The following is a 14,995-nucleotide window of genomic DNA, read 5'->3' as shown; positions in this document are numbered from 1 at the left end:
TTAAACTGTGGCACTATTTGCCTGCAGTCTTTCAGTGTGGCCATCCCCTCCCCATCCTCACTTCTGACCTCTCTGGAATGATCTTTTAATACCCAATCATGTTACTGACCTGTTGCCAATTGACCTAATTCGTTTTGAGAAATTCCACTTAGTTTTTTTTAGCATTACACAACATTTCCCATCTTTTGTTGCCACTGTCCCAACTTTTTTGAAACATGTTGCTGGCATCAAATTCAAAGTGGACATGTATTTTTCAAGAAACAATAAAATGTCTCAGTTTCAGCGTTTGATATGTTAGGGTTTAAATTATTTACACAGCAACCCAACTTTTTTGGAAACGGGGTTGTAGGACCATTCAGGATTATACCACTTCCGTGGCAATGAGTGTCTGGAATTATATCCAAAACCGTTTTTGATGTTTCAATAATTTCCTTCCAGTTGAAACTATTATATAAAATTCTTGCAACAGAAAAAGCGAAATATACGGGTAACTGAACAGTCAGCACTGTGCAGACTGTCACTATGAAATAGAATCACATGTTCTGGAACTGTCCAGTTGTGTCTGGAATCAAGTTCAGAATTGGTTGTTGGGTCATGGTATCTCTATTGAGATGAACATACAGATAAAACTCATAGGTGATTTAAAAAATAATGGTCAATCATTGGAAAATATGGTTATTCTCTTGGGTAAAACATTCATCTTTAAGGCAACATAAGAGATGGTACGACTGGAAAGGTTAAAATATTTAGTAAAGCATCACAGCAAGACAGCGAGATATACTGCTGGGGAAAATGAAAAAATGGCAGATCACTGGGAAACATTCTTCAATCTCTGGAATTTGGAGGGATGGAGTTAGAATGGACTGCGTTGGGTGTTGGGGTCACTTTTGTTTTTAGGCATTAGTGTATGGGACTGGGTTGGGATCACTTTTGTTTTTAGGCATTAGTGTATGGGACTGGGTTGGGATCACTTTTGTTTTTAGGCATTAGTGTATGGGACTGGGTTGGGATCACTTTTGTTTTTAGGCATTAGTGTATGGGACTGGGTTGGGTGTTGGGGTCACTTTTGTTTTTAGGCATTAGCGTATGGGACTGGGTTGGGTGTTGGGGTCACTTTTGTTTTTAGGCATTAGAGTATGGGACTGGGTGGGGTTTGGGCAAGTAGCTGATCACTTACAGGTGAGGTATTTGTGTGTGAATGTAGGTATGCAAATCTGGATATGGGTATATGTCACCTGGGTGTGTAAGCATTATTGACCTTAGATATGTGAATATATATTAATAAGGATGGTAATGGCCACCAATGACTAAATACAGGGGTGCCAATAAATGTGAAATATTATGTATAGTAATATTACAGTATATTTATATTGCTCTGCCAGTGATAAAAGTTGCCGACCCCTGGTATAGCAAAATAGAATGTGAGCTTGCCAGATGACCAGGATGGTCTCATCTACGGTGGAATTGTCCACACCCCCTTTCAATAAGCTTTTATTTTGTCAATGGAGAAAAGGAATGCAGAGATATTTTACAACTTAATTTCTGTCCCACATGAAATGTGGGATCCACCCTGTAAACATAATTTGCTTGATGACAAGTGAGACAAGGTGGTGGGAGAAGCACAGTCTTCTTTTATACAACAGCTTTTTCAAGCACCTTTCACTCTCCCTCACTGTACACACAAACCTTTTCAAAAGGATTCCAGAGAAGATGGAGGAGGGAGTATTGAGGATTTTGCTAATCCAATTCGTAGAAGGGCAAGATCATATAGACTATATTTTGAAGAGAAAGGGTGGGCCCATTCATAACAAAAATGGTTAGAAAATACTTTAATAAAACATTTTGTATGTACATTCAGTACAAAACTTGATTTTGGAGTATTACCTCCACATGTCATATGGAATCAAACAAAACGAATATGCATGGACAATAGATACAATTAAACATTTACAAAACATGCAAAATGATTGATTTCCTACAGTAAATGTAAACCAAAAAAAACTACAAATATGTAAAAATCCATAGGGGTTAAAAATGGTGAAAGACACAACAGTTTGGGACTCAACAGAACTAGAAAAGGTGATTGGTGCTTCCATGGCATGACAGGGTCTATGTGTTGTCTTGTAACGGTGGTGATGATGCACACATCTGATCTGGGGTCTGTAGAGTTGACATTGCCAAGGCAACCCCATTCCATTGTTACCTGGATTGGGGAGGTAAAGGATCAAGACAGGGAGAGAAAAGGGATGGTGGTTTAGGTATAGGGACTCTCAAATAATCAGTTTTGTTGTTCTGCCACAATTACAAAAATGTCCCTATCAAATCCATGGAACAAACAGAACGACAGGGGAGTTTGGGTGGTCTGGGATATGTCAGGGACTCCTCCTGTGTTGTCCAAAGGGAAGTTCATGTACTGTTGATACATGAGAAGCACCCCAGGTGAGAGCAGCAGCCTGTTTTAATGGCCCCTCTTATCACAGGGTATATGTAGATGGTTTCCATAAACACATCCAGTGTCTGTGACAACATGATGGATGGACTGGAAATAAAAATCCTCCGCTAACAGCACGCACCCACAGTGTACTGTACCCTCTCAGGTATCAACAGATAATTTTTTTTGGAGAGGCTAAGTGAGTGTTTGAGAGCGTATATACATGTCTGTGTACACATGCGTGTTCTTTCTATATCCATTGGAGGCCTGATTACACTTAGTACAATACATATATCCACACAGACGTGCGCGCGCACGCACACTAACCTCCTGCTACGACAGGCATCCAGGTCCTCCTGTAGGACAGAAGCTCTCTTCTGGAGGAAATTCACCTGCAGCCAATAAAAAGTAGTGAATCACAGGTCAGGGGTTAACACACAGTAGTGGGTCAGAGGTCAACATGAAGTAATGGATCGGGGTCAACACACAACACAAAGTAGTCAATCAGGGGTCAACACAGTAAAGGGTCAGCAGTATTACCTCCACACACAAAGTGCCTGATTGGGGGACAACACACAGAGTGGATTGGGCTCAGGGCATTTGGCAGTTTATGAGGAGCCGAGAAAAGAAGGGCCTTGGGGAAGAAGGGTGAAGGCACTGGAAGGAGGCCTGGGGGAGTAGGGGGAGCAAGGGTTGAAGAACGGGAGATAGGATCATGGTCCTTCTCCCTAATCTCATAGGAGATTAGGGAGAAGGACAATGATTGAGTGAGAGTAAGATGTTAGGATTCTGTTACTGCACTGACACCTTAAGACCGCAAGACAAAGTCAGCAAGTTTAGTCCACTGCTGCTTTAGGGGAACAGGGAAAGGGTTAGCTTCCAAAGTGTGAAAATATACAGGAGTTGGCTTGAATAAACACTTACTACTAGGATAAATTACATTTTTCTCTATAGATCTTTCTGAAACAATAGGGTTATAATATTAATTGTTGTATAACTACTGTACTGGAACTCAATACCACATTCCGTTCTCTGGGATGAGAAACCTCAGGAACAGATCCCGTGTTTCATTTGGAGAGGCGGCACTGCTGCTTTCCGAGGAGCAACAGCACCAATACGCAAAAACGGAACTGCGGTCGGATGCCTCGGAGTCGCTCTGCCCCGCTCGTTCTTTCAGTGAAAATAATGAGTTGTAATGTGCAAAACCCAAGACATCCTCAATGAGAGGGAAGGCCGTTTTGGTTACGAATTACATCATATAAACATATCTGATGGCAGAGGCTTGTGACCACAGGACTGGCAAGGGATCCAGTCTGAGCTTTTCAAGTAAGGCAGGCGTTGGAGCCTGTTTGAGTTGAGAAGCGCGGGCCCCGCTGAATGTTGTTGACGGTTGGTTAGTGTAACCCTCCCTTCTCTCATCCACTAGAGAAACAAAGGCCTATTGTTTATATTCAAAATGTCAGGCAGAAATTCCCCTCCTGCCGCCTGCCACAGTTTTCATGTTAAACAAGGCCCAGTGAAACTAATAGCTGGAGCGCTGCAGCCGGGCAGAACCCTTGACGGCAGTATTAGTGCGGTTAAACGTGGACTGTTATTGTGTGCGATCTGATAGAGTGGAGAGAAAGAGAGGGCTTCAAAGTCCAGTTCAACTGAAAGCCATGTCAGAATCAGGGCTCTGGGGTCTGGTCAGCACCACCAACGTGGCAGGAAAGAACTAAAATGTGAGATCCATGGAGTGTATTGACCATGTACAATCATCATTCTGTATTATTGTATGTACAGCCCATCAGGGGTCATCATTCTGTATTACTGTATGTACAGTCCTTTGTATTACTGCATGTACAGTCCATCAGGGGTCATCATTCTGTATTACTGTACGTACAGTCCATCAGAGGATCATCATTCTGTATTACTGTACGTACAGTCCTTTGTATAACAGTATGTACAGTCCATCAGGGGTCATCATTTTGTATTACTGTATGTACAGTCCTTTGTCTTACTGTATGTACAGTCCATCAGAGGGTCATCATTCTGTATTACTGTAGGTACAGTCCTTTGTATAACAGTATGTACAGTCCATCAGGGGTCATCATTCTGTATTACTGTAGGTACAGTCCTTTGTATAACAGTATGTACAGTCCATCAGGGGTCATCATTCTGTATTACTGTAGGTACAGTCCTTTGTATTACTGTATGTACAGGCCATCAGGGGTCATCATTTTGTATTACTGTATGTACAGTCCTTTGTCTTACTGTATGTACAGTCCATCAGAGGGTCATCATTCTGTATTACTGTACGTACAGTCCTTTGTATAACAGTATGTACAGTCCATCAGGGGTCATCATTTTGTATTACTGTATGTACAGTCCATCAGGGGTCACCTTTCTGTATTACTGTATTACAGTCCTTGGTATTACTGTATGTACAGTCCATCAGGGGTCATCATTCTGTATTACTGTATGTACAGTCCTTTGTCTTACTGTATGTACAGTCCATCAGGGGTCATCATTCTGTATTACTGTATGTACAGTCCTTTGTCTTACTGTATGTACAGTCCATCAGGGGTCATCATTCTGTATTACTGTATGTACAGTCCTTTGTATTACTTTATGTACAGTCCATCAGGGGTCATCATTCTGTATTACTGTAGGTACAGTCCTTTGTATTACTGTATGTACAGTCCATAAGGGGTCATCATTCTGTATTACTGTAGGTACAGTCCTTTGTATTACTGTATGTACAGTCCATAAGGGGTCATCATTTTGTATTACTGTATTTTGTTCAACCACGATATTTACACCTGAGCTAAGCAGTGTGAATATGGTGGTTAGTTTAATTTGTTGAGTTAGATAAAGTTTGTGTGTGTTCTGTATGGTGCCTTGTTCTTGTTACTACCTGAGACTTGAGAGAGGAGATGGTGTCCTCGAGCTCCTGTCGCAGCTCAGCTGGCATCAGGCCTTTAATCTTCATCTCACACTCCTGACGCACCAGCATCACCTGCAGGGAAAACAAGACAGAGGAGAAGAAAGAGGAGAAAAAGGAAGGAGGGAATCAGATCACTCCAATGACATGAAAAGAGAAATTTACATATTTTTTTCCCATCAAAATACATAATGACAAAGTGAAAACATATTTTAAAAACTTTGCAGAAATCTCTCAATAACTCACAATAACCTGGTTGCCTAAGTGTGCATACCCTTAAAAAAATACTTTGTTGAAGCACCTTTTAATTTATTTACAGCACTCAGTCTTTTTGGGTAGGAGTCTATTAGCATGGCACATTTTGACATGGCAATATTTGCCCACTCTTCTTTGCAAAAGCGCTCCAAATCTGTCAGATTGCGAGGACATCTCCTGTGCACAGCCCTCTTCAGATCACCCCACAGATGTTCAATTTGATTCAGGTCTGTGCTCTGGCTGGGCCATAACACATTTTCCCACGTGCTTTTGGGGGACTTGATATTTGTTTTTGCAAACTTCAGCCAGGCTTGGATGTTTTTCTTTGTAAGAAAAGGCTTCCATCTTGCCACCCTACCCCATAGCCCATTCATATAAAGAATACGGGAGATTGTTGTCACATGTAGCACACAGCCAGTACTTGCCAGAAATTCCTGCAGTTCCTTTAATGTTGCTGTAGGCCTCTTGGAAGCCTCCTTGACCAGTTTTCTTCTCGTCTTTTCATCAATTTGGAGGGACGTCCAGTTTTTGGTAATGTCTCTGTTGTGACATATTTTCTCCACTTGATGATGACTGTCTTCACTGTGTTCCATGGTATATCGAATGCTTTGGAAATTATTTTGTGCCATTCTCCTGACTGATATCTTTCAAGCATGAGATCCCTCTGATGCTTTGGAAGCTCTCTGCAGATCATGGCATGCTAAGAAAATGTCAGGAAAATCCTACTAGAACAGCTGAACTTTATTTGTGATTAATCAGAGTCACTTTAAATGATGGCAGGTGTGTAATGACTTCTATTTAACATGAGTTTGAATGTGATTGGTTAATTCTGAACACAGCCACATCCCCAGTTATAAGTGGGTGGGCACACCTATGCAACCAGGTTATTGTAAGGTTTCTATTATTAATTTTACCCCTCGAAGATTTCAGTTTGTTTTTCAATTGAATTGTTCATATTATAGGTCACATTAAAAGTGGAAGAAGTTCTGACATGATTTATCTTTGTAAAAAAAAATTACATCACAGTGTGTAGACTTTTTATATCCCCTGTATGTATTCAGAGCCTTTATTAAGTACTTTGTAAAAGCACCTTTGGTAGTGATCACATCTTTGCATCTTCTTGGGCATGCCTTTAACAGGTTTGCACATACATTTGGGCAGTTTCTCCCAAACTACCTTGTAGAGCCTCTCAAACTCTGTGAGATTGAATGGGGGAATGTTAACTGGGCTGGGCCACTCAAATTCACAGACTTGACCCAAAGCCTACAGCGTTATCTCTTTGGGTGTGCTTTGGGTCATTGTATTGCTGAGAGATAAATCTTCGCCCAGGTCTGAGGTCCTGTGTGCACTGGATCATGTTTTCTTCAAGGACCTCTCTCTATTTTGCTTCGTACACCCTTCTGGAAATAGTTTTTTCACACCGTGAAGTGTGGTGCCCTGTATAGACAGTTGTGAGCCTTTTCAAATCATGTCCAATTAACTGAATTTGCCACAGTTTGACACCAGTCAAGTTCAAGAGATCTCAACGATGATCAAAGGACACACAATGCATCTGAGTTCAATTTGGAATGCTATGGCACAGGTTCGGAATACATATGCACATCAACGGGCACACATTTCTAAAAAACTGTTTTCTGTTTGTCATTATTGGTTGTAGTATGTAGACTGATTTAATCAATTATAATTTCAGTCCATAACACAAGAAGAACTTGAGAAAGTGAAGGGGTCTGAACACTTTCCAAAGCCGCTGTAAAAGCTTCTATTGTTTTATAAAAAGGTAGAGGTCTCATAGATTGCCTGTAGCATCAACCTTTTTGTTAGAACAAATTCAAATTAACTAATCACAATATCACTGAAGAAACCATAATCGTCGGACTCAGTTGCCTTAATAATGCCGGGCTTGATCAAAAGCCTTCCAGGACCGGAATTCACCACCCTTGACTTTTAGACCCAGTCCCAGCTGGATTTGGGAAAACTGTACAGAGAGAACACATCAAACGCACCAGCTCTCTCTATGTGGGGCACATAGAGAGGGCTGTCTGGAGCTAAATTACACTGGAGAAAACCATAGTCTGATTACAAAGCTTAAAATGTTTGGTTGGCCATTCCTTTATGCCCACAAAAACACACACGTTCAGTAGGCAGACATGCTGAAATGACAAACTGAGAGGATTGGTATTGAGTTGGTTCTTGTGGAATCTACATAACTTTTTCCTGACCATTTGACTTGACCAGGAAAAACTCAGCAAGCGGTGGGTGTTAGTAAATAGAATACAACTACAGCCGGGGAGAAGTCACATATAGTATGTATAAGTAAATAGGTATTTGGCATACTCATTGAGATATGCCCTTTTAAATAGTGACAGAAATAGAAAGTGTGAGAACTAAAGCATAGCGTATACACACATGCACATAAGTACATATATATATACACATATACACGTTCTGTTTTGTAATTTATTTTCATATACCTTTATATTATATTTTATACTTTTTCATTTAAAAACACAAACTCAAAATCAATTATTGTAACATGACATTGGATTTATGTTGGGATATAAAACATAAATAAAATTACTGAAATATACAAAAATGATTTACACAGATTAAGGCTTGATTGACATGGTAATGGACCAATGTTATTTAAGAAAACAGTTCTCCACCCGTGATGTAGGATCTCTGTCGCAAATTGAGACACATCTAACTAAAGACTGAGACACATCTAACAAACTGTGGATCGCAGAATACTTCCACAACAACTCCGACACATGTGACAGAGCATCCAAGCCATCACTGACTACCGGCCAAAGAAACCCCACAGCCAGCGATATCTCCTTCACCAATGAGTTCTATGCATGCTTTGACAGGGACAACAAAGAGAACTCCCTCCAGACGTCCTCTCCCTTAGACTATCCACTATTGTCTGCACTGAGTAGGGTGAATGCACGCCAGGCTGCTGGTCACGATGGTGTCCCCGGGCGTGTGTTTAGAGGATGTGCTGGGCAGCTTTAACATGTTACTGGCCCAGGCGGTCCAACATGCTTCAAGACCACCACCATTGTGCCAGTGCCGAAGCAGTCGACCATGTCTAGCTTGAATGACTTCCGACCAATTGCACTCACCCGCACAATCATGAAGTGCTTCAAAAGACTAGTTCTGGCCCACCTTAAGTCCTACCTCCCCCCAATGCTGGATCCCTACCAGTTTGCTACTGGTCGAACGGGTCTACAGAGGATGCCATCTCCATGGCTCTACACTCTGGCCTGACCCACCTGGACAAAACCAAAACCTATGTGAGAATGCTATTCATAGACCTCAGCTCAGCATTCAACACGGTCATCCCCTCTAAGCTGGTCAACAAACTCCATGGCCTGGGGATCAGCCCCTCTTCTCTGCAACTGTCTGTCAGGTTAGACAACTTCACCTCCTCCCCCTGATCCTGAACACTGGTGTTCCACAAGGCTGTGTGCTGCGCCCTCCCTTGTACTCCCTCTTCACCCATGGCTGCGTTCCTGTACACAGTTCCAACACCATTTTCAAGCTCGCAGACGACACCACTGTGGTAGGCCTGATTAGTGTCAGCCTAAAGGGAAGAGGTCAAGCGCCTGGTGGCATTGTGCGCTGACGACAACCTGGCCCTAAATGCAAAGAAAACCAAGGATCTCATTGCGGATTACAGGAAGTCTGAAGCCTGCAGCCTTGCCCCAGTCCTCATCGATGGTACTGAAGTACAGCATGGGTCCAGCTTCAAATTCCTGGGTTGCCATTTTTTTTTTTACAGTTGTTAAACGTGCATGTCTACCTCAGGACCTCATTGCTGCTATCTCTACATCTCTGGTGCACATACTAACTGCATTTCGTTGTACTGTACTTGAACTGTTCAATGACAATAAAGTTGAATCTAATATAATGAACTTACTAGAAACCTAATATATCCTCATATATAAATATTTTGTGAACAGGGCACTATCAGCAGAAACTGTGAAAACAGTAAAAGTAGGTAGTAGGCTGCATTACTACACAATATTTATAATAGAGTTTATCATTTGGACAAATTCTGTGAAAAACGTTTTGCTCGCTGCATTGAAACTCCTCAAAGTTGACATGGTTTTATTGATACAAAATTGATACATAATCTCAACTGAGGAGGTAATTGGGCGATGGAAGGAACACTTTGAGGAACTCCTAAATCCCACTAACACGCCCTCTATAGTGGAGGCAGAGCTGGAGGCTGATGGCGAAGCATCGTCAATCTCCATGGCAGATGTCACTGAGGTAGTCAAACAACTCCACAGTGGCAAAGCTCCGGAGATTGATAAGATCCGTCCAGAAATGTTGAAAGCTTTGGGTGTGGAGGGGATGTCTTGGATGACACGCCTCTTCAACATTGCGTGGGAGTCGGGGAAAGTGCCTAAGGAGTGGCGGACCGGGGCGGTGGTTCCCCTGTTCAAAAAGGGGGACCAGAGGGTGTGTGCCAATTACAGGGGTATCACACTTCTCAGCCTCCCTGGGAAAGTCTACTCAAAGGTACTGGAAAGGAGGGTTCGGCAGATAGTCGAACCTCAGATTGAAGAGGAACAATGCGGATTCCGTCCTGGTCGCGGAACAACCAACCAGCTCTTTACTCTTGCAAGGATCCTGGAGGGGGCCTGGGAATATGCCCATCCTGTCTACATGTGTTTTGTGGATCTGGAGAAGGCGTATGACCGGGTCCCCCGGGAGATACTGTGGGAGGTGCTGCGGGAGTATGGGGTGAGGAGGTCCCTTCTGAGGGCTATCCAATCCCTGTACGTCCAAAGTGAGAGCTGTGTTCGGGTTCTCTGTAGTAAGTCGGACTCGTTCCAGGTGGGGGTTGGCCTCTGCCAGGGCTGCGCTTTGTCACCAATCCTGTTTGTAACTTTTATGGACAGGATATCGAGGCGTAGTCGGGGTGGGGAGGGGTTGCAGTTCGGTGGGCTGGGGATCTCATCTCTGCTTTTTGCGGATGATGTGGTCCTGATGGCATCAACGGTCTGTGACCTTCAGCACTCACTGGACCGGTTCGCAGCCGAGTGCGAAGCGGTTGGGATGAGGATTAGCACCTCTAAATCTGAGGCCATGGTTCTCAGCAGGAAACCGATGGAGTGCCTCCTCCGGGTAGGGAATGAGGCGTTACCCCAAGTAAAGGAGTTTAAGTATCTTGGGGTCTTGTTCGCGAGTGAGGGAACAATGGAGCAGGAGATTGGCTGGAGAATCGGAGCAGCGGGGGCGGTATTGCATTCGCTTTACCGCACCGTTGTGACGAAAAGAGAGCTAAGCCGGAAGGCAAAGCTCTTGATATACCGGTCAATTTTCCTTCCTACCCTCACCTAAGGTCATGAAGTCTGGGTCATGACCGAAAGAACAAGACAGCGAGTACAAGCGGCTGGAATGGGTTTTCTCAGAAGGGTGGCTGGCTTCTCCCTTAGGGATAGGGTGAGAAGCTCGGCCATCCGTGAGGAACTCGGAGTAGAACCGCTGCTCCTTTGCATCGAAAGGAGCCAGTTGAGGTGGTTCGGGCATCTGGTAAGGATGCCCCCAGGATGTCTCCCTAGGGAGGTGTTCCAGGCACGTCCAGCTGGGAGGAGACCTTGGGGTAGGCCCAGGCCTAGGTGGAGAGATTATATTTCGACACTGGCCTGGGAACGCCTCGGGATCCCCCAGTCAGAGCGATACCGGATAAGCGGATGAAGATGAGATGAGAGACATAATCTTGAAATAGTTATGTAAACATTTTTATTTTCTGAAAATTTTATAGTAATGGTGTACCAGTCAACTATATCAAGTGCTTTGCCTTATACTGGCCTGTATAGGAAGGTAGCAAGAAAGAAGCTGTTACTCAAGTAGTGCCACCTGAAAGCATGTCTGGAGTTTGACAGCATGACAAAGATCCAGCTGCGATAAAGGAACCTTTTTTGTGCTCAACTGAGAGCAATATAGAGCTTTTTTGCCAAAAATTAAAGCATGTACAGTGAAGTATAGTAGTGGCAACATGATGCTGTGGAGATAGTTCTCAGTAATACTTCTTTATCAGAGCATCTTGTTAATAAAAGAAAGAATGGTGGGAACAAAATACAGTGACATAATGCAAGAGAAAATTGTGAAATACACCTTTGAGGACACTGATCAAATGCAGAGGACCAAAGTAACATTGGAGTGGATCGAGAACAAAAAGATGAATGTCTTACAGTGGCCCAGTCAAAGTCCTGACCTCAATCCCATTGAGAATCTGTGGGATTATTCAAAAATTCCAGCCCACAAGTGTATTTAAACCAACCTCAACAAACTAGAGCAAATCTGTCAAGAAGAATGAGCCAAAATCTCTGTGACACTGTAAAGTCCAAATACAAAGAATGACAGTTGCAAAGAGTGTTTCAGCTCCAAGTGATTTGTAAGGTAATACACCAACGTTTCAGCATCAACATCCCTTCTTCAGGGTGCAATTAATGGCATGCATTCTCAAAGAATCCGAATGCAACACAAGTGTAGTGCACTGCACAGAGGCTGACTGTTAAATATATTATTTTGTATCATGTTCAACAGGTGGTTATACAAAGAGTTAAGTCAAATGAATGCAGGGGGTGTTTTATATCACTCGTTTCTCTTGGCCTGTGAGCTGTACATTTCCACTTTATATCTGTAAGTGTTCGGGCCTAGCAGAAGAAGATTGGTTTTCCTAAAATAATTTTCCGTTGTGGATTTAACTGATTGTTCTGGCTTTCCGTAATTAATCTTTCAGGAGCACAATGAAAGGGATTGGGACACACTTCAAAGGGGGAGAGTATAAATGATCCCAAAACATAACAGCTCTTTTTGTCTCTGCACAGTGTGCAGTAGATTAGGCCTTTGCCACTTTGCCAAGCATGTTCACCCTCCCTCTAAGCATCTCTCTCTCCTTATTTAAAAGTATCAGGCCAATAACATCATCAGGGAAGAATATCCATCAATTACCCTATTTTATTTTCTGTGAGAAAGGGAGTCACAGGACATTTTTGAAATAATATTTTCACAGAAAATGCAAAAATGGTTCTTTACAGGCTGTAATTTGGGGGTGCCAACAAGTTAAAAGAAAAGGACTGCATTCTTCAAACTTTTATCTATGTATAGAAGACTCGGCAGTCATAACAAAATGGCGCCCAGACAAAACACACTCAATAAGCTCAGACCAAACACCAAGCCAACAAACAATGGTCAAATGAACTCAGTGCTCAACCGCATCTTGGAATTCTTATCATGGAAAGTTTTCCATGCAAGTTATTTGGTAGCATTCTTAATGCATGTACAGTGTGTCAATGGTCAATTAAAGTTACTAGAAAAGAAAGGGATATAAAAGCTGAACTCCATCCTGATGGTTCCATCGCTATGTTACATCCCAGCAATTAAATTCAAGCTAACTATTATTTAATGTGCCACATTGTGCACAAAGGTTTGGTACCTTTTCGAACAGATATTGTAGTGTAAACAAAGTGGCTGAGACAAAGTACAAACGGATGTAAAATCTGTATAAAAGCAAACTGTAGTAAGATACTAAACTTATTCAGTCCCTTAGATCTTTACTATATTATAACATAATACAACATAGAAAATCAGGGATTATGGTGTTACTTCAGATATTCAATTGAATGTGAAAAATATAAGTACTATATATCAACGCCAGGTCTCGGGACCTGGGGTACTGCCTGTTTTTATTCTAATCATCTAAACAGGGACACATTTAGACTTGGGGCAGCAGTTGAATGCAATTAACTTAAAGTCAAAATAAAAAACAAGCAGAAAACTGCATCCTCATACTCAGGGTTGAGAATCATTGAGAGTAAAACCCACTTGGTGTTAATTCTGCCTGTTTTCAGTCCCAAGATTTACATGTCATTACATTTTTCTAGCCAGGTTAACAACAATGTGACAAGACAAGGTGACTTGCAGTGACAGAATTACTGAGAGGCTGCCTAGGACAATTTCTGTCTACACATTATCCATTTTGATAGCTAGCCATATTAACTACGGTATTATCAAGGTTACTGTGGTTCAAACTACTTGACAGCAAGTAATCTTAGTATTTTGTACAATTTGAGTCCCTTAAACCATTTTAGGTATTCGGTCAACAAACATAGTTCAAACTTTTTTATATATATTAGATTGGAATGTCCCATACAAGGAAGTGTATGAAATATTACATTCATTCAATAATATAATTATATATATTTGCCAAATATATATCCATTTCACCCTGATGAAATCATCTATTTGCACTCTTTTGTTAATAATGTATTTCTTCCAAATAAATAGATGATTATGATGTGTAACATTTTTATTTATTAATGATATAATCTAGCATATTAAACACAGGGCGGAAATGTTTTGTAAAAAAAATAGAACCCATCCGTTGCGAACATCATATATTGAATAAAAGATGCATTCTGGGAATGCATCTTTAACTTGTTCTTTGAAAAAACCCTGTCTCTATGCTGAAAAATGGCTTTAGGATGATGCAAATGTAATGTCTATAGCCTCTGACATCTTGCCTTGCATGAATACTTCTTTTTCCAGTGCTCATTGAAAGTTTCACATATCACTTTGCTTAAAGTGTTTGGACTACAGAACGTGACAGTCTTCATGCAAGCTGGTTCTCTCCTTCAATCCAGCAACAAAGACAGGAGTCTAATTCCTCTAGCCTCAGCATGAGATAGGGTGCAGGTTCAGGTGGTGGCCAGACTGCAAACTAGTGGAGTTGGCCCCTAGCACAGTCTGTGTGGTCAGCACAGTTTTCTCCATAAAGAATGCGACCGTGTCTCAATCTAGGTTGAGCAAAGCTAGACATGATGGAATTCATCTTAGCAACCTTATTAGTCTTACTAGAACCAAGACTTCTCCCCCTTTATGTCATTACTTGAAAAAAAAACTCTCTGGTAATACCCCACAATACCTCACATATCAAAATTGGACAGGTTGATGTTAGATCCCTCACTTCAAAGACAAACTAATAATTATAAACTGATGATCATAAACTGAAAGTACTTTAATTGGCTTGTGTCAAACCTGACTTAACCTGATAAATGTATTGTCCTAAATTTGGCAGAACCTGGTGGTTACACTAGTTAACATATCCTCCGCACATAGCACAAAGGTGGAGGTGTTTCTAACATTTGACACCAAAGATGCTTGCTTTGTGAACAAAATGCTAGCTAGCAGCTACAAACGTATCAACTTAAACAATATCGTTTTAGTGGAAGCTATTTCACTTTGTGCACTAGGGAGCCCGATCCCTTTTGTTTCATGTTAAGTAGCAATGACTGGCTGATTTGCTGGCTTAGATAACATGACAACTTCCTACATAATGACCGTTTGAGTAAAATCTCACAACTAAGACT

General features: G+C 41.8%; 1 protein-coding gene across 3 annotated transcripts in view; it reads right to left on the bottom strand.

The window, feature by feature from the left end:
- Positions 1-1,812: 1,812 nt before the first annotated feature.
- The window catches only part of cep112 (centrosomal protein 112), a 157,114-nt gene continuing 143,931 nt past the window's right edge, over positions 1,813-14,995 (bottom strand). For all 3 annotated transcript variants that reach the window (XM_029123329.2, XM_029123330.2, XM_029123333.2), the window contains 3 exons: positions 5,328-5,429; positions 2,759-2,823; positions 1,813-2,203 (listed from right to left, as the gene is read on the bottom strand). In XM_029123329.2, coding sequence (XP_028979162.2) covers positions 2,200-2,203; positions 2,759-2,823; positions 5,328-5,429 — 171 coding nt within the window. In that variant the 3' untranslated portion in view covers positions 1,813-2,199. The remainder of the gene's footprint in view (positions 2,204-2,758; positions 2,824-5,327; positions 5,430-14,995) is intronic.

Source organism: Esox lucius, chromosome 11 (genome assembly GCF_011004845.1).
Source record: "Esox lucius isolate fEsoLuc1 chromosome 11, fEsoLuc1.pri, whole genome shotgun sequence".
Lineage (NCBI taxonomy): Eukaryota > Metazoa > Chordata > Actinopteri > Esociformes > Esocidae > Esox > Esox lucius.
Note: the sequence above shows the minus strand (reverse complement) of the source record. Positions and strands in the feature narration are given on the sequence as shown.